General features: G+C 36.1%; 2 protein-coding genes across 3 annotated transcripts; both read left to right on the forward strand.

The window, feature by feature from the left end:
- The first annotated feature begins 1559 nt into the window (after positions 1-1559).
- On the forward strand, positions 1560-3529 carry LOC111194120 (protein-tyrosine kinase 6-like). The gene has a single exon (XM_022677357.2). The coding sequence runs from the start codon at positions 1649-1651 to the stop codon at positions 2030-2032; it is 384 nt and encodes a 127-aa protein (XP_022533078.2). The 5' UTR covers positions 1560-1648; the 3' UTR covers positions 2033-3529.
- LOC103032752 (protein-tyrosine kinase 6) lies at positions 1938-13388 on the forward strand. 2 transcript variants are annotated; one of them, XM_022677356.2, is made up of 7 exons: positions 1938-2028; positions 4958-5118; positions 5866-6034; positions 7943-8101; positions 10119-10300; positions 11275-11428; positions 12579-13388. In XM_022677356.2, the coding sequence occupies exons 2-7, from the start codon at positions 4999-5001 to the stop codon at positions 12767-12769; spliced, it is 975 nt and encodes a 324-aa protein (XP_022533077.2). In that variant the 5' UTR covers positions 1938-2028; positions 4958-4998; the 3' UTR covers positions 12770-13388. The 2 variants fall into 2 exon arrangements, with proteins under 2 accessions (XP_022533077.2, XP_049319058.1); XM_049463101.1 differs by lacking the exon at positions 1938-2028 and adding an exon at positions 3536-3614.
- Positions 13389-20982: the final 7594 nt, after the last annotated feature.

The following is a 20982-nucleotide window of genomic DNA, read 5'->3' on the forward strand; positions in this document are numbered from 1 at the left end:
AGACCATATAATAATTCTTCTACACATTATTAAACAAATATTTCACTTTTTCTATCCTACACCTAATCAAAAATCTGTGGGCAGACCATAAAAAGATCAGTGCATGTAAGACGACATCTCAATAATTTTACAGAGCTAGAAGCCTTTTGCAAGGGGAAAAGGCAAAAGGTCCCCCAAACAAGAACTGAAAACACTTAGCTGACGACAAGTTGCGTATACAAGCTGTGATACTGGCAAAAGAGGTTAAGAAAAAGTGGTTAAGTACTAAACATGACCAAGGTTCCCAGACTTTTGCTTTGTACTCGTTTCTCCTTTTTGTTATTTTGAAACTGTAACAAAATGGAAATAAAAAATTGTCTACACATTTTTCAACTTCAGCCTATTATTCCTTTTGGAAATAAGTTAATATTTTATTATCTTGGCTATTTTGCTATTCACAGTAACATAAGTTGTTGCCAGAGGTGCCCAAACGTTTGTATTTAACTATATATTGTTGCTGTGAGGGGAACATGTAAACTGTAACTTTACAGGAGAATGCAAAACATGTTGGCTCGTTTCTGTTGGTAAATCCTTTAGAAAACGTTCACTTAATATGAAGAGCATATCTAGTGAACTTCTTTGCATATTGTCGCTGTCCAATGAAAAACACTTATCTCCAAAACAGCAACTTTACAGGAAAGAGAAAAAACCTTGTAAACTTTCAATGGAAGTAAATGTAAAAATAATTTATTTCAGGCAATTTTGAAGAGTTTCTATTGGTCCGTTCATCAAGAAATTTAGGCACAGTATAAGGGACAGTTTGCCTGTTCAAATTATGTAGTAAACTTTATGTAGTAAAAAAAATTATGTAGTAAAAAAAAACCTGACAAAATGGAGATAAGTGTTTTTCATAGGACAGCAACAATATAAAAATTAGCCAGTGTTGGACAGTAGCACAGTGAATGTAATTTGTAACTGTATTAAGTTTTTCAGTTTTTGGCAACTTTCAAGGGTATAATATTTTTGAATATAGAATGATTGTTTCTTATAGTTTTCATCTAAAACCGCTTTACTTATTACTTATTACATGTGTATTTATTTTTTTAAACTGTTCTTCTTCCTGATCAGTACAGTACAGTATCATTATCATCTATTTTAAAGGCCCTACAATAGGACCTTGTGGAACTCCACGGCTCTCACTGGTTTCTGCATTAGAAATAAAAGCTTGTGTAATAATTAACTTGGGGTTCAAGGAGATGCCATGTAGACACTGTTGTTTACAGGCTACATTCCCTTGCACTTCTGATATGTCCCTCATTGAGCATGATGCACTGACCAGCAATAATAATCAGTAACAAAAAAGCACAAATCAATAAAAGCAGTGGTAATAGGTTTCCAATAACCACTGTAAGAAAAAAAAAACAGTGGATAATAAATCAGAGTAGCCTGTTAGTATTTTAAAAGAATAATCTGAAAGTAGTTTTTTTTTTTACTGAGGAGCTGAAAGGCTGGTTCCTACCTTGTTCACTCAGATAGCTGTAGGCGTGGTAGAAACGAGGAAGTTCTCTCAGTTCAGCTCAGAGTCTCGGTTCGCAGCACCTTATCAGGGACGTTCCTCGAATTCCTGCTACTGAGGAACCTGTCCGACCCCGGGCTTCACTGCAACCACATGGGGCAGTGCTGCCGGTGCTCCTGCCCGTGGCTGACGGCGCTGTGGGACAGGTGCTTCGATAAGCGGAGGGACGTGGAGCCCGGCGGGAAGAGCGAGCCCTCCAAGCCCGAGACAGAAGACATGGACCCCGTCCTCAATCACACTCAGCCGGACCCTGCAGCTGGAGCTGCTGGAGCTGTGTACACGGCGCTGTGGAGCTTCGAGTCTCGGGAGGAGCACGAGCTGAGCTTCCAGGTTGGAGATCGCTTCAGGATCGTAAAGAGCAGCGGGGACTGGTGGACCGCGGAGAAGATCGACAGCTCCGGGACGGTGCTGAACACCGGGATCGTCCCCTACAACTACCTGGAGATCGAGGGAGACGCGGTGGACTCGCAGCCGTGAGTAACGCGCTGTTTTATTAAATAGGAAGTTCGTATTACTCAAACTAGAGAGTGAAAATAATGTGAAATAATAAATTTAAAAAACTAGAAAAAGTTCGATTAAAAGCTTTAGGTTAGCTTGAAAAAGCTCGCTAATAACTTAATAACAGCTAAAGAAAATAGTAAAATGCAAATTTATCAGCTAAGAGAACAGTGTCCAAAATATTTAGGTTAATAATGGAATAAGAGAGAGAGAGAGAGAGAGAGAGAGAGAGAGAGAGAGAGAGAGAGAGAGAGAGAGAGAAGTAGAGTAAGAGGGGAAAAAAATAAAGAAAGACATAAGTAGAGGCAGAAATGGAGAGAAAGAAAAATAGAGAAAAAAGGGAGAAGTAGAGAGAAATGGGACAAGTGGAGAGAAAGAGAAATATGGAGAGAGAAAGAAAGAAAATTTGAGAGAAAGAAGTAGAGAGAGAGAGAGAGAAATAGAGAGTGAGAGAGGGAAAGAAATAAAAAGAGAATTATCAGTAGAGAGAGAAAGAGATGAGGTTATGTAGTAGTTATATATGGTGTGATATATATTGTTTCATTCTATAGACTACAGACAACATTTCTCCCAAATTCCAAATAAAAATAAAAATAGAAAAAAAAACAGAAAAATCAGAAATGTCTGAATGAAATGAAATGAAGCAGAGCTTTCAGACCTCAAATAATGCAAAGAAAACAAGTTCATATACATAAAGTTTTAAGAGTTCAGAATTAAATATTTGGTGGAATAACCCTGGTTTTTAATTACAGTTTTCATGCATCTTGGCATGTTCTCCTCCACCAGTCTTACACACTGCTTTTGGATAACCTCCCACTTATGGTGCAAAATTCAAGCAGTTCAGCTTGGTTTGATGGCTTGTGATCATCCACCTTCCTCTTAATTATATTCCAGAGGTTTTCAATTTGGTAAAATCAAAGAAACTCAATTTTCTTCATATATTTCATATATATTTCTGGGACAATATACTGTCAAATCAAAATAGCTATTGTGACAGGCCTAACCATGTGTAACATATCAGTGTATGTCCATCTTTTATATAAATTGCATTCAGTGTTGATTTATCGAAGTTATACATCAGGGCATATTATAGGGAAATATAATAAGATGTCATATAGTGATAAAGTACAGTGGTAACTTAACACTCTTTGATACTGTGTGTAATAGTGTATTAACCCTTTTACATACATTTTTTCATTCATAGTTTATTTATCTTCATCATTAGTTCTTCCACTTTCAAATTATGAAAGTTATTAATGGATGTTAATCGGTCAGCTTAAATTACAATATCAGCTTAGTTTGCAGTTTTAGAATTCCTTTGTGTAATCTATTCCATTTAAAAAGCACACAGTTAAATAAATATCAATTTCATAATGACACAAATCCAGGATATGAAACTGATTTGGGTACTGAAACTGTGCACTTCATTATAAAATCTAATAATCTAGTAATCTTCATGCTGGCACTGTTTATTCTTTCCAGATGGTTCTTTGGCAAGTTGAACCGGTTTGAATCTATCAGTCATCTCATGTCAGCTGAGAACGGTGACGGGGCTTTCCTGGTGCGACTCAGCGAATCTGACAACGTGGGCCATGTGCTCTCAGGTGTGCATGTGTGTTTACATGCGTGCGTGCGTGCGTGTGTGTGTGTAAAAATTAGTGTTTTTTAGAGATGAAGACAGATAAAACAAGAAACATGATAGAGCGTTTGCTTCTGGTCTGATTTTAAATATTTCAGGTTTCTGGAAAGTATTTGAAGTTTTTGGTTGATTTAGTTGTAGCCGCTGGTGTAGTGGTGTTGTTTAATTGTTCCAAAACTTATCCAGGCCTGGAAATTGCTTTTTGTACATTCCAAAACTTTTTTCCAGGTTTTTAATGACTGTACGAACCCTGACTACTGTTTTCTTTTTAATTCTGTCATTTCTAAATATAGCTGAGGCATAAATGTTTGGTCTGGACTTTCAGACTTTTCAGTTTGGTCAGAAACAAATAAGGTTTTGTTTATGTACAGCTATAAAAAATTGGGAAGGTGCCTCCATCACAGAGTTCCTCTTTCTAAAGCTGTACATTAAAATCTATAGTAACAGGTTTAAAAATTTAAATAAGCATTGATGACTACTATAAACACCTGTTAAGTCAAAACGTCATAAATCGCTCATAGTTGAAGTAAATAACACTCACAACAGATTTAGCACTACATGGCGAAACGGGAGATAAAAAAATGTGTACTTTAGAATAATATAGAATCGTACATGATACAATTCAGATTCTGGTCACACGATGTACTGCAGTAACAGCCTCTCCTCTTTAAAGAAAACTCTTCATTAAACATGGTAAAGCCAATTCCCACAATTTCAGTCCATTCAGTTACAAGCAAATTAGTGAGATTTAGAACATACTGCTTTCACTCTTCCACAGAGAGTGATTTGCACAAAATTGTACACCAATGCTTGGTGCTGATGTGTAAAACATGTTGAGCAAAAGCCCTATTGGGTCACAGTGAGTGCGCCACGTCAGTCAATTTTATGGACAATATTTAACGCGCACCAAATTGTATTTAGGTCACAATCGCTTCCATGTAACCTAGACATGCAGACTGCTTCTACAAACATTACTAAAAGAATGGGGCGCTCTCAGGACCTCAGTGAATTCCAGTATAATACAGTGATAAAAAAAAATCTCCACCTCCCTTGGTAAAATATTCCCATCTTTTTCTGGGGTTACTCTTTTACTGCCAGTGCTTTTTTATTGAGAAAATATTAAAATGACTCTCAGCTCTAATTTTATAGTAGATTAAGCTACTACTAATTAGAAAGGGGGTTCATTAGTTCATCTTATATGTTTTTTTCAATTGATCCATCTAATTGTAACACAAAGTTTTTCTATGTTATTTCTTCTGCATCAGTTAAGGTGAACAACAGAGCGAAGCACTTTAAGATTTATAAGATGGACAGTGGATTCTTCATTGATCAGTCGAGGTGTTTCCCCACGTTACAGAAGCTTATAGAATACTACCAGACTCACCGACTGGCTTCTGTGGACAGACTGGGAAAACCATGCATCAGGGTGAGACTCATCTCTATCTCTCTATCCTTCTTCCTCTCATCTGGGCCCTATTTAGTGCAGTGTACAACCCGGATGTGGCCCATATATGAAACCAACAAAAAGTTCTTACCTTTGATGAATAGCACACCTCCGTTCTCCCACAGCGTTCAAGAAATTTTAACAGTTTGTCCAAACACCCTCCAGACTGGGTGACATGGGGCATACTTTGCCCCAATAAATGGCTTTTTCCATTGTTATCCAGGCTCAAAGTAGCTCCACACTTTCCTTGCTAGAATCTGGAAAGACCCTAAAATATATATTGAGGCATTATTAATTTAAAAAATTGCACAAAAAGCTTTTTAAAAACACTTTACATCCTATAACGCTAACTTTAGCTCTGTGCGCCGCCATCTTTGTACTGATATATATTCTAGCAAGGAGATGTGGAGCTACTTTGAGCCTGGATAATAGTGGGAAAAGCTATATATCAGGGCAAATTAGGCCCCTTGTCACCCAGTCTGAAAGGTGTTTGGTCAAATTGTTAACATTTTTGGATCTCTGAACGCTGTGGGAGAATGGAGGTGTCCTATTCATCAAAGGTAAGAACTTTTTATCATGTTTTACTACAACAAAAGTCCATTTTACACCGGAGTTCTCCTTTAAACCCTCTCTGGTCATTATATTATGTTTATTATAAGGCATTCTCTAATCACACACTTTAAAAAAACTGAAATAAGTGTAAATTTTCTTGATTTCTTCTATTCTCAGAAAGAGCCGCAGCCACAGGACCTATCTCACACCACGGTGGACGAGTGGGAGTTGCCCAAAGATGACTTTACGCTGGAGGAGCAGCTGGGAAGCGGCTTCTTTGCTGATGTTTATCGTGGCAAGTGGAAGAACCGCATCAATGTCGCCATTAAAATCCTCAAAAACAATGGTGAGCCTACATTTATTCATCCTGTAGTGAAATATTGACTTAAGATCCACAACTAGAGATAACACAGAGCTGTGACTCTGAGTCTCGAGGTCCACACTTGTGGTTTGTGGTTTTGCTGAACTGCACGCTATCCTGGTGTATTTTCACATGTATCTAATGAGTGCTAGCACGCATTAAGACCGCAAGAAGTGTACTTTATCTTTGTGGGTGACTGTGAGAACACTGTCAACACTATAGACAAGTTAGTATCTGAAAGTAACATCTTTTCATTTTATTTTACATTTCATTGCGTTAACATTGCGATATTTCTGTGTCACGATATATTGTATACAATATAATATTGCCCACCCCTAGAGGTTAGGGTTACATTCAACAGAGAACCATTTACATTCAACTAAGAATTCAGTTACATTTAAGGAACATTTATTTGAACGTTAGTTGAGTATCTACGTAAATGTAACATAAAAAATATTGTAACATAACAAAAAGAAATTACCAAAAAAAACATTGTGGTTTATATGAAGTGCATTCATATAAATTACAAACATGAATAGTGGAAGAAATACACTTAAAGCATTACAGTAAATAACAAAACAAATACAATCTAGATTTAAACAGAATATTACTATAATCATATGTTTTCTTTTGTTGTTTAAAAAATGCTAATGATATTATTGGCTATGATCTGATTTGGCATGTCCCTAACATGGGTAATATACTTAACTAGTGGGTGAGATATGGGTACAGTGTCCCTTCTATTGGTAGATTTATTAAAATAATATGCCCCAGTGTGCTCATTTTAAACTAATGTACTTAAATCTACTACCTAGAAGAGGATGTTTGAATTGACTTAACTAAAAATTGAGAGGCGAAATATTCCAGGAATGCCATTATGACACTTGCAAGCAGTTCTGGCTGCATCATGTGATCAAGAGAGACTTAGCTAGTGGATGACGTTCAACACAGTTTGGGGAAAATGGGGTGAGAGCACATTAAATGTTTCCCTTTTTTTTTTACAACAAAAGAATGCTGTCGCAAAAGCATTCCAGAGTGACATTTACGCTGAAGGTAAGCTGGAACCCTCTTAGTGACAGAGACAACAATGTCGTCTCTCCAGTTCTTCCAGATTTTTATTTATGTATTTCTTTTTGCAGTCTTCTCAGTTCTTACATTAAGCTTTTGTGTGTTTGAACTAGGCTGATTATTACTTTGTATGTGAGTCTGGTGCAGTCTATGAATTAAAAAAAAAAAAAATTCTCATGTGACCCCCAAAATAAAAGTCACAGGCACCTAAACAAATAGTTCAAATCCATTGTTTTCAAAAAAGTAGTTGAGAAGTTGTGAGTCTGTTAATAGAATGCAGGTTTGGTTCCTGATCTCTCCTCAGTGCCTCCAGCCATTGCAAACATTTGCAATAACTGAGTTGTTAACTCACGCAATCAATAATTAACCAAACCAGGTACTGGAAGATAACTTCTAGACAAATCCAAAAAATAAAATAAAATAAAATATTTAAATAAAAATAGATTTTGCCACCTCGACCTTAAAATCCTTAAACTACAGCCAGTTGTGCTCTCTCAGGCTCCAGCTGCTGACGTGGGATAGCATTGAATGTAAATGCTATTTCAGTGGAAGCTGCTTGTCTGTTCACATGGACAATTCTAGCCAGATACCACCAGGTCACAATAAATAGATTTTTACTTACACTTATCTCATATGACCAAAACCTTTGCATAGTGCTGTAAATATCTTATGCACTTGCATACTCTAGGCTTTTTTTTATTCTGTTGTTGTTCCTCTTGCATTAAGAATAACACTGTATTTGTGTGTGTGTGTGTGTGTGTGTAATACAGTTTATTTGTGGTTTATGATCTACTCATTCTTGTTATTTTCTCTTCACCTTCTCAGCATCTCTAAACCAGCGCGAGTTTCATTTGGAGGTCCAGGTTTTGAAACGATTGCGTCATAGACACCTCATCTCGCTCTTCGCTATTTGCACATCCTCTACACCCTATTACATCATCACTGAACTGATGGAGAAGGGCAACTTGCTTGATTTTTTGCGCAGTAAGTGATTAATTACACCCTGCTCTGAAAAAAATCCATAAGGGTTGACACTACAATGATCCATTATATATATATATGTATATATACATATACATACATATATATATATATATATATATATATATATATATATATATATATATTTATATATATATTTATATATATATATATATATATATATATATATATATAAACACACATATATATATATATATATATATATATATATATATATATAAACACACACATATATATATATATATATATACGTATATATGCATATATATACATATATATGCATATATATACACACTGCACACATAACTGATATCGTCCATTGTGTTAGCACTCACAAAATGAACCTGCATATTTTGTGATTGTGGGCTTGACTGCAGTGACCCGGCAGTGTGGAAGCACAGAGACACACAGACACAGGGAGTGAATTAACTCAAAATGTACCTTTATTTGGAAAAATTGCCTCTATTAACACCCAAAACTAACTTAAAGAAACATAATAACGGCCCAGTGCGGCTTTAGTTGCTTAACTTTAGCGTATCTGGAGTGAAGACTAAGACAGGGTCTTTATGCCAGTTCAACACGGGCCAGCAGGGACAGACTGGGGCTGCATGTCACGGTGTGGGGCAAATCTGCGGATCCGCTGCCTCCGCACATCGCAAAATTAGGTGCGTGAACAGGAATGGAAAGTTTATTGTATTTAAAAGGGTTAACTCCTTTGTTTTTATGTTATTTTATTTTAATAATGCCAAATTAGTGGTCTAAAAATGGCAACAATATCGTTTATCACAATAATTTCTGGGACAAAATATAATTTGCAAAAAACAATTATCATGACAGGCCTAGGCACAATATTGCATTAAAGAAGCAAGATGGTCAGCTGACCAAGTTCCCACACGCAAAACAACTTTTACAACAAATTCTGTTTCGTTTTGGAAAATGTTTTGATCCAATAACAAGCGGGTTCTGTATCCAGGATTGTGGCAGCCCAGCAGGGTAATAGAGAAACTTTTTTAGTTTTAGTAACAGTTTTTCCAGTTAACATATTATTTTACTTTAATATGATAATCACTTATTTATCATCATTGCATTCATGCAAACATTTTATTCATTTCATTATTTCTTGGTGCATTATTTTTTTGTCAATGGGTGTAGAAAATATTTTGCTGTATATTTTAAAAGACTCAGGATTGTACTGTCCTAAATTGTGTCTTGTTCAAAAAAAACAAAACAATTGAACAATTGAACAATTCTATTTTATAACTTAAAATAGAATTGGTTGGGCTTAACTGCTGTAGGCTGCGTTAGTGAACTTACACTGTTTGTCCAAATGTTTGTGGACACCCCTTCTAAGGCAAATAATCAGCACCTAATTACCAACAGAATAGATTTTCTAGAGCAGTAAAAAACAAGACCCTTTTGGGTCAACATGTCTAATGCCAGGTCTGGGCTGGAGGGGTATAAACCCCAAGTATTCAGATGTGCTCCATACAACGTCTTTGCCCCACTAATGCTCTTGTTGCTGAATGTAATCTAATCCTCCCAGCAATTCTCAAACTCTAGTAAAAAGTCATCTCTGGACAGCAGTGCAGTTACTCAGACAAAAGCAGTATAAACTTTTTCATAATATTCTTTAATTCAGGAGAAACAATGAATTAGCAATTATTTTCTTATTTATTTGTTCATATTGTGTTTGTAAATATGACAAAACTCAATTTAAATTACAATTAAATTGGGCCTGTGTTTCTTTTTTTTTATAGTATGTGGTCTTTAAATGTGCCTGGAGTAATGGTCAACTCACTGTGGGCCCATATCACTAACTTGGAGGTTCCAAGTTGGCTCTTAATGTTATTTAAAACATATTTTACAGACTAATATAATTTGGGGCTGCTTAGCATAGTGTTTTAGTATAGGGATCTAGGATTCTATTCCCTGGCCAGGGCAGCACACCATGCTATGAGTTCAATTTCCCTGACTATTCTCTCCGTTCTTGCTTTATCAGGTACAGAAGGTGGAGCTTTAGACCTGGTCAGTGTGATAGACATGGCAGCCCAGGTGGCTGATGGGATGTCGTATCTGGAGGAGCAAAACAGTATTCACAGGGATCTAGCAGCCCGAAATGTTCTTGTTGGCGAGGGATACATATGCAAGGTTGCTGACTTCGGCTTAGCACGATTCATCAAGGTGAGTTCACACAGGATTTTTATACAAATAATATTAAAATTGTAGCTACATCCCATAGACTATACAAACTATACTGTAGAATCACATACAGCTCTGGAAAAAAATAAGAGACCACTTAAAAATGATGAGTTTCTTTGATTTTACCAAATTGAAAACCTCTGGAATATAATCCAAGAGGAAGATGGATGATCACAAGTCATCAAACCACACAGAACTGCATGAATTTTTGCACCAGGAGTGGCATAAAATTATCTAAAAGCAGTGTGCAAGACTGGTGAAGGAGAACATGCCAAGATGCATGAAAACTGTGATAAAAAACAGTGATATTCCACCAAATATTGATTTCTGAACTTTTTGTAATATTCTTATTGGAGAATTTTATGCCAGATTGAGATTGAGAGGTTGAACACAAGCCAGCATGCTCATGACAAGGTGATGAGAATTATCCAAGTTTGAGCGAGGCCTGATAGTAGTTGTGAAGTTTGAATTTGTGCAGGCATTTATCATTCCTCGATTCACAGCATCACATTTACCAGAAATATGTCAGACAGCATTATCACCGACACCGGATAGCACAATGTGTTGTAATGATCATGATAATGATCAGTGTGTGGTAATGATAGTGATATCTGTCTAGAATTGCCCCTGTGAACAGACAAGCAACTCTGGTAGGATCACCTTCACATTAAAGCATGCATATCCCACAGTTCAATGCATCATTCTTTAGCTTTTATAGGACATAGTACAAGTCCAATGTCCCATGACATTTGGCACATCAGTGTATTACAAAGTTCATATTTCATACAATTATTTCTGATGTTTATTTGTGCAATGCTATTAAATGCAAAAGTGCTGATTTTACACGTTTATCTTGATGTCCCTGGTCTTAATCTACTTTTTAATAACTTTAAGTGTGTGAGTATGTAGGTATTATATCCTAAGTCATATTCACAATACATATCTTCCTCCTGCAGGAACCTATTTATATTTCAGAGGAAAAGAAGATTCCATACAAGTGGACAGCACCTGAAGCTATCACTCACAACCGTTTCTCTAACAAATCAGATGTTTGGTCATTTGGCATTCTGCTGTATGAGATCGTTACCTATGGTGGAAATCCATATCCAGGTAAACTGTGGTCCACTTTCAAATATTATATTATACTACTCATAATACTTCTCAAATAACGTGTATTTGTGAGGAATAGACTAAAATGTAACTAGAATCATGCCTTGTTCAGCTCAGGCCTTATTATTTAAGTCTGAAAGTGTGTCAGAAAGAGAAGAATGATGTCTAAATCAGCCACTGTTGTAATGCTGGATGTGATAAGAGGTTCTGCTGAAGTTTTTATAAGTTTCTCAATACCTGCACTAATCTTTCAGACATTAAAATGTAAAGTCATTTAGAGTAGTTAGTTGTGAAATACGAAACGTTTGAGAAATTAATTGAGTCAGAATAGTTTACAGTGATGGGAAATAGAACCAAACATGACATAAGGGCACTACACAAAACAGTTATAAATAAATTCCCTTTGATGGCTAAGTATTTTATACTAGTATTGAGAAACAATTTAAGCAAAAACAAAAAAGGTTTTGTTAGAGTTTAATCCATAAGAGCTGAGACCCGGTTCTGAATATTGACACTAAATGTATCATTATTAAATGAATTAAACTGTTTATTCTTGTTTTTTTTATTGTTATAGAGAGCACATGACTAAATATTCAAACTGTTAAAATCCTGATGCAACAATTTCATAACTGGCATTTTAACATATTAAAAGCATTTGAACTGTTAAATGAATCACATGCTGTTTTTTAGCGTCTGTCACTTAAGCCCTATCTGGACAGGATAAGTTTCTCAGTGGGTCCTGGGGTCATTTTACTCTTGTCCGGAATGACCATGTATGTGTTTTCTCAGACGTCCTCTGAGAAAATTACAGGCTGAATTAATTACTGTTTATCTCTGAACTCCGTGGTCCTCCAGTAATTTTAGAACCGACTGGACGCACATCTCTGAGTTTCCTCCTAGCGTTTAATAAAATAGCTAATTAGCACACTTTGGGCGCGATTCCAGGGAGATCCACTGTTTTATCACTGAGTAGAAGTGTAAAATGTTTTTCACAGACGTCCCCCGGAGAAACTGATCCCATCCGGATAGGATTTTAGGGGGACGGAGTGAAGGACGGAGTGCCGTTAGGAACTTTCCACATCCATATTCAATGCAGAAGGCCTTAATTATATATAATTATATTTCTCTCTTTTTCTTTTGTCTGCTGTAGGTTTCACCTCAAGTGAAGCAGTGCGTCAGATCACCCAGTATAACTACAGGATGCCGGCCCCTCCCAAATGCCCCCGCTTTGTTTATGAAATCATGATGTCCTGTTGGAGCACAAATCCAGAGGATCGTCCTGATTTTAAAAGGTTAAAATCTGATCTGGAAAATGTAAACCGCTACACTGAACTGGAGTGATTTTTCCTACTGGAGTCTGGATCCATTAAGTCTTTCCATTAGGAATACTGGCTAAGTGCTGAGATCACCAGCAGAGGGCAGCACAGACTGACTGTCAGAGTGGAATAATAGGCCTGGATCAAATGAAAGGTGTATGATGAAGTTTTTATTGTGTCAGGGAAATCGTCACGGGTTCACAAGTTTGTCCTGTATTTGTCTTTGTCCGTCATCGACGGCAATTTAAAACTTTACAACTATGACACTCAACGAACTAAAATCACACAACAATCACTCGATTGCCTTCCATTTGAATGTAAAACTACATAAAAAATGTGAGAAGAAACAAAAAGCTGCACTTTTTTTAAATATAACTTTTTGTATACTTGTATTTAGTACAGTTATACACATTACTAAGGGCTGATTTATACTGATATGAGAAATGTATTCGTTGTTCTCAGTTGACTTTGAAAAGCACACCGAAATGCAAGAGTCAACAAAGGTGAAATGAATGATTCTGATTTTTTTTGTTACATACTGTATTATGTGTACTGATATACTAACTTAAGCTTGTAATGGAGGCAGGCAGTAAGTGAGGTTTTAATTGTTGAACTGTTTATTAAAACACTGGAACTTTCTATAACTTGTTGTCTAGGTGCAACTTTCTTGCCTTTACGTATTTATTTATTTACTTATTTTTGATCTTTCAGACAGTATTAACTTTTTGGATACTTTTTGGAACAATGAATAAGATATCAACCTTCAGCTGTCAAATAGGCAAATCCACAAAAACCTTTGTCTTGAACATATTTAAACATATCTACAACCTTCTTGGATCTCACCAGGACAATACCACTCACTTAATTAATCAAGACTAACCCAAACTAAATGTCTGAGGTTTAAATAAGTCAGATTTTTAATTAATTTTTATTTAATAATTCTATTTTTCGGAAATCATACAAAAAAACATTTAAAACATTTTAAGTTGTAATACATTTGAGGGTGTCCTAACTTTTAATGCAGTTTTGTTAATTATATGTAGAATATCATTTTTTTTTACCCAAGTAAGTTTCTAGCTCCAACGCAACTTTAAGCCCAGTTGTTTGTGCAGTACTAGGCTTTTTTGCAAATTTGCAAATTTTGCAACAGTTATTTTGTCCTTCTTCATCCTATAAAGATGTAGCCATATCAAATAACCTGCACTCACAGAAACCAGTGATATCTAGTCCTTTTTTTAATGTTTATGCTTATTGATTGTGCAGATAAAATTATCCAGGACAATTAATTAGTAGTATTAGTAGTACTAATATAAGTACTAGTATTGTTACCTTTTTTGAGATAATAATTAAGACCATTTCTCCAGACATGCACTACTCATATCACTGCAATGAACTTTAGTGGTGAGGAGTTATTTTTGTGCAGTACTTCCATCACGCTGGCTGATGTGTGCAAGCAAGCTGTCCACTAGGTGATGCACACAGTCATAGGCTGCCAGGCAGCACACTGTGCATGCAGTGTGAGCGTGTGACTGAGTGTAAGAGGAGTTTTGACATGTAGCTGCTGTCATCATACCAGTCAGAGCAGGCTCAGACATCCTGGGGGAAACCGCCACATCTGCCAGCATTGATTCAGTCTTATGTAAACCGCATGGACACCTGACTCTGGCAGGGTCTCTAAAAGGGCTTGAATATTAAAGATGACATAGAATGCATTTATTGAGTATTTTAAGTTGTTCTTTTGATGTATAAATAGTACGGCATTGGGTTTAGATGCCTGTAAACAGTTTCTTTTTCCATTTATGATGAAAATTTGATAAGCAGTGCTCTGACAGCTCCTACAGAAACATAGCTCATCATTGTAAAGGTTTCTTTTTTCGCACTGCAACAAGAACATTGTCATTTGTCATTTTTAAGTCTTATCGGATAGTGCTGACAACTGTACCTGAGCATCTAGCTTAAGAAATGATAGTCAGTTGGTTGTAGTTAGCTTTTAGCCTAGCACATGTATCTACTCACATTTTAGCTTCTGCTACATTGCATGTCATGTTTGAGCTTTCCCTTTTGAAAAAAAAAATGTAGTGTAATGTAAGTAAATATTTTTCACACTATAAGGCGCACTTAAAATACTATAATTTTCCCAAAAATCAACAGTGTGCCTTATAATCCAGTGCACTATATTGTGGCGGCTCTGGGTTGTGTGTGTGGCTGCCTGCAGGCATGTTTCTGTTCTCCTGTGTGCGAGGATGACAGTGGTGTGGCATCTCCCTTGGGAGGGGTTATGCAGAGAGGGTGGGCACCACTCTGTATCTGCCATCTGGGAGACACACAGCTGGGTTGGTGGCCTTTGGGCTATTTTAGCTCTGTGGGGTGATGGTTTTAGCTCTCCTAGTCTTGTTAAAGACTCACTCACTGTAAGTGAGTGGCAAGCCGGTTCAATAAAGGAGCTGTTGAGCATTCAGCATGAGTCTCACGGGTCTTCCTTCCTCTTCCACGCCACAATATGTATGAATTTTACCAGTCAGTGAGCAGTAAAGCGACTCCACTGAAGTACAGCATAATAAGTACTAATAAAGGACTTTCAGTGAAGTTTCTCCTGCACAGAGGATGGAGCATTTTTAGCATTAGCCGCATACTGCAGCGCAAGAGGTAAGTATATCGGATTGTAGCTTGCTAGCTTACCAGAACACTCAGGGTTCCTCAGTGTAGTGCTGTCAGGCAGTATTTACTAGCACTCAGCTCTGCTAACTGTGGCTAGCGCTGCTGCTAACCGCACTACTAAAAATAATAGAAATCTAAGCCTACTGTAAATAAATGGAAGCACTTTACTCACCAAATAAAATCTGTTTAGATTAACATTCAGCACTCACTTAACTTATGTTTAAAAGTTTAAAATTATTATTATTATTATTTTTTAAGAATTACAGTTTTATTTCATTTAAAATGAGCGAATGTATGAAAATAGACCAGAAAATAGATGTTGCACCTTAAAATACGGAAACCCTTATCCGTCTGTAAAATACAGTATGTATACATGTATATATGCATGTATGGAGTGTAATGCTGCGTTCTTTTGGAATCTGATGTCAGAATTTCCAAGTACCAAGTAGGAAATTTTAGCTGGAATGCTCCAACTGGTCAGATTTCCTACTCGGAAAGTTGGGATGGCCTCCTCAACCCAGAGATCAGAATCCAAGATGGCTCTCTTGCACATCAACAGTGGGGAAAAGCAGTAGCTCTATACACAAACAATAACAGTGCTGTTTTCATTGTGTTTGGATTGGCAAAACATGTATAATGAGTACAATGATAACCTCACTTATAAAAATAAGAACACTAATGTAAAACTCTTGTTTTAACATGTTTTCAAATTGTGTTTAATTATTGGAATGTTTAACTGGAATGAATTGTATTTACAGAATTTGAACTATGTTGGTCACGTGTCAAATTTAGACTCTAGTTTGTAATTTCCTTCATGTTGTTTTCTTCTATGAATCCCAAACACTACTGTATATGTAATGTATACATGAAGAAATGTACATTACAAAATATTGTGGAAAAAACTGGTAAGTCCTCCAAAGCGGTCAGCCCATGTGATTAACTTTAAAACGAAGTTAATGTTTTATAATAAACATTAGAAGACTCATGCTGTGGGAAAAGGGATCACGTTTGAAATGATGCAAAGTTAATATAGCTATGTCTACAGTACAGGCCAAAAGTTTGGACCTTCTCATTCAATGTGTTTTCTTTATTTTAATGACTATTTACGATTCTCACTGAAGGCATCAAAACTATGAATGAACACATGTGGAGTTTTATGTACTTAACAAAAAATTACCTGGCCTCCACAGTCACCTGACCTGAACCCAATCCAGATGGTTTGGGGTGAGCTGGACCACAGAGTGAAGGCAAAGGAGCCAACAAGCAGCCCTTCCTCCAGAGAATGTGGACATTCTCATCTTCTTAAAGAAAAACTTGAAAATATAAAAAATAACAGTTGTTTTGTCTAGTCTCAAATATGTTAATAGTTTTGGTACCTTAAGGAGCATCTTTCTCTCAGATAAAGTTAATAATATATCTTTATTACCGAAAAAGTCTTAAAGTCTTATTTAGAGTTCAGTTTGTTAAGGCTCCAACTGTTCTATTATTTTTTACATGACTGTTCCTGTATTTTTTGTATTATTTATTTTGTTATGTGCACACTGCTGCTACCAAAAAAGCCACTAGAGGGCATTACAAATATATCTTAATTAAATTATTTAAATTTGACCATTAGTGCCTCTAGTGTTGTGTTACAGAACACTTGTATCACTTTGCATCACTTATATCAAGCCCACCTTTTGAAATAAGATACTGTAAATTTGATGAATCAAACCAATGAATGACCATAGACTAATCTAAAACTGGCATAGGCCTCTCTGCTGTAAAAAAAACAAAAACAAATCGAGAATCGAATCGCGACACCCCGTATATATATATATATATATATATATATATATATATATATATATATATATATATATATATATATATATATACATACATACACAAATATATATATATATATATATATATATATATATATATATATATATATATATATATATATATATATATATATATATATATAAAGAGAAGGTGTGTCCAAATTTTTGGCCTGTACTGTAGATCCTCAAAAGACATAAAAACTTTTAATATTATGAACAAAAATAAAAACACTAGATAATTATTATTTCTATCAACTACTATTATAATACTAGGATTTGCATGATGGCATAAAAGTATAGTATCATGATTACTTATTTTCCCCATTACTGCATAATTCCCTAACTACCTCAAACCATACTAAACTGTTTAATAATCTCAAATTAGAGTTTGTGTTATCATAACAGCTCAAGAACGGTCCTTGCTCGGGAATTTTTCAGCTGTGGGAAAATGTGTCACATGGGCCGAGCCTGAAGGCTCAGATGATTATGATGTAGAATTTTACTGGGAACTGTTCATAGCTTTATTAGTATCTCACAGCCAGTGTAAGCGAGAGCTGTGAGGAGTAAATTATAGTTATTGACAACATATTGCTTTAAGCAAACTCATGCAGTGAAAACAGGCCAGGCCACACAAATAGACCAGAACCCAGTAACCTCAACGACCTTGCTGACACTCCAGTTTTTACACTGTGGTGAGCAGCACGTGGCTCAGCTAGTTTAAGCCTGTGTGTTTGTGCAGAACCACAGTGTACTATCAGTGTATAACGTACAAATGGATGAAGGAGTAGTTGCAGATTTGATATCAGTCTTTTTATGCTAAATGGCCATGTGTATGAATGAAGTTGTACAGTACATATGAGACTGATCTCTTCTTAAACACTCCTGTATAAGCCTCTGGGGTGTATCAACTCTCTGCATGGTGCGTTTAATTAAAGTCAAAGATGTCCTGGCAAACATCTCCTGGCACAAACTGAGCCTGAGCTGCACCCATCTGTTCAGGCTCATTCTGGGAGGACCAACACACACTATCTACTCAGTGTGGATGTGGTTACGGTCTATAAACAAGGTGAAAGATCATACACGAAAATAAAACACTATTGTGTTGTTCACTTGATGTTCTATTCTTTAAAAATAAAAATAAATAAATATCAGCCTTAAATAAGAGCCATTTAAAAAAAATCATATTTTGTTATGTTTAATTCACACATTTATAGGTCCAAAAAAGAGGGATGTTTTTTTTTTTTTTTTAAAGGAGTACGCAGACACCCTAGCTATGGAAAACACTCTCATTTAAACATCTCATTTAAAATGATGCTGCAAAAACGAGTTTCCCACCTGGAAGCAGCATATGAACATGACATTAACAATCTAAAAATCTAATTAAATCTAATATCAATGCCTTTCTAATCTTCTACTATTAATCCTACATGTTACTTAGCTCAAACTACATAAAAAACAAATCATTCATTAATTAAAAAAAATAAATAAATAAATAAATAAATAAATATTTCACACAACCAAGTCAGATAAGAGTTTCACTTCAGAGAAATGTACTATCTGACATGCACCTGAAGAGTGTGAAGCAAAAACATACCTATACTAGTAAATATTACAAAAAAAAATATTTAGCTGTAAAGACAGCTGAGAGGTGAAACATTAAGTACAAAAACAATGAATCAACATGGCTAAAGGAGAGTAGAGAGAGAAAAAAGGCTAAAGCTAATGCTAAAAACAAACAAGGCAACACAGTTCAGGTCTAGCAACTACAGTTTACAGCTACAGCCAATTACAAATCACATTACAAAGACCAATCAGTACCTTCTGTATTAACTCACATATTGAAATGTTTGAGTCCAAAGTAGGAAATTTCAACTGGAACATCCCAAAAGTCACGTTTCCAAACTAGATTTCAGAATCCAGGACGGCTAATCTGCACATCAACATTATGCCTGTTATTCCAAAGTTTAACCTTCGAGGTAAACAGAATGCAGCATTAAGCTGAGCGATTGCTGAGCTTTAGCTAATTGCTGAGCAGATGCTAAACATGAATATTAGGCAAAGTGGGAAAACAAAAATAAAACAAATATTTTATATTAATTTAATTAATTGTATCATAAAAAAAAACAACAGCTCCCCTTTACACTGTGTAAACATTTCACTTACACAGACAAATCGAGCAAAATATATATTTACTTTAGTGACCTTAAACCTTTTATACTTAACATAGCATTTGTACTGATTAAAACATTAACAGCATTTGATTTACACATGTGCATGTTTCCACTATTGCTAATGTTCTCTTCAGGCAAAAGAAGCAGCCTACTGCATCCTTAAGCACATCAACAGCTAGCGTATTCCTATAACTCTTTCACTGAAGATACGTGCCTTGTGACAGGATCCTTTATCATGCTAAAAGTCTTGACCCGAGTGTGGATACCGTGTAACCATGGTTAGCATTGATGTTCAGATAATTTATGCTGTGTGGAAATTCTTTAATGGATATAAGAAGCCCTAATGTGTGCAATGAAACCATTCCTGACACCAAGACATTGCCAGCATCCCAAACAAAATGGCTCCTTAGACTTATGTTCCATGCCTTCCATCAGCATGATGCAAAAGGAACCTGGATTCTTTGGAGCACACATTTTTCCACTCCTTAACGATCCAGTTTAGATGCCACTGGAGACACACCTGTTAGCATCTTCAGCCAATATATTTAACGGTTTTCCTTTCTAGCCAAAGTCTGATTACTACTACTACTACTACTACTTTTCCAAAATACAATTCTGCTCAAAATTGCATAACTCTAACTTTAACCCATCAGTGACAGTAAATACACATACCCACATGAGTGTGGTAAGGGCATCATGATGGGACGCAACCTAGGACCCCACCAGCAAATACAAAAAACAGGGTCTGTCATGGTGTGGAAGTTGTGTCAGTACACTTCTGTGATGCAGCATTATTGCAGTAGTACATTGAAAAATACAAAAAGCAATATACTGTATGTTGCTTTCAACACCAACATTTTTCAGGCCTATGTATTGGCAATGTAATGCAACGCAAAATCACATGCTGCACAAATTACAAAGGAATAGCTGCAGAAGTAGAGGGTACAGGTTCTAAACTGGCTTGACTGCAGTCCTCACCTGTCCCCTATAAAAAAAAAAGTGCGATATTTTTTAAATAAATTGCACAATGCAACTATACTGCTGTGTTGAGGCAAAATAACTTCTAAAAATGTTCATGGCTTTTTATAACCTGAGCCAGAAGGAATGGCAACATTATAAATTATCTGCAGTGATTTCCAGGCCGAAGACCACACACCGAGCCTTGATGGCCAGACACTTGTAAATCTAGGCTAATTTCTGACCAAGATGCTTGACATACATCTGGAGTGCTATATAAAATACAACAATCTGGCCAAGTTGCATGTGCCAATACCTCAGTTGCAGAGTATAATATAATAACTGGAAATGAGCCGCATGAGCTCCACATTTCTCCCAATCCCGCACTGCCAATGCTGTTCTGTTGTTTTATTCTGTTATTTGTTTGTACTGAGTGGGTCGACCTGAGGCGAGTGGGTTCCTACTAAGGTTTAATCCCCTTAATATAAGGGTGTTTTCCTTGCCACTGTTTCACCACAATAATTGGCATATCTGTGGTGCTGCTGATAAGAGACCTGTTTTTCTCTGTAAAGCTGCTTTGTGACAACTTTTGTTGTAAAAAGTGCTATATAATTAAACTTGAATTG

This window comes from Astyanax mexicanus, chromosome 13, assembly GCF_023375975.1.
Source record: "Astyanax mexicanus isolate ESR-SI-001 chromosome 13, AstMex3_surface, whole genome shotgun sequence".
NCBI lineage: Eukaryota > Metazoa > Chordata > Actinopteri > Characiformes > Acestrorhamphidae > Astyanax > Astyanax mexicanus.

Excerpts from the sequence above, each read along its gene's own strand:
- LOC111194120 (XM_022677357.2), top strand. The coding sequence starts at position 1,649 with ATGGGGCAGTGCTGCCGGTGCTCCTGCCCGTGGCTGACGGCGCTGTGG.
- LOC103032752 (XM_022677356.2), top strand. The coding sequence starts at position 4,999 with ATGGACAGTGGATTCTTCATTGATCAGTCGAGGTGTTTCCCCACGTTA. Across the intron at positions 6,035-7,942 it reads TAAAATCCTCAAAAACAATG|CATCTCTAAACCAGCGCGAG; the intron begins GTGAGCCTACAT and ends TCACCTTCTCAG. Across the intron at positions 11,429-12,578 it reads TGGTGGAAATCCATATCCAG|GTTTCACCTCAAGTGAAGCA; the intron begins GTAAACTGTGGT and ends TGTCTGCTGTAG.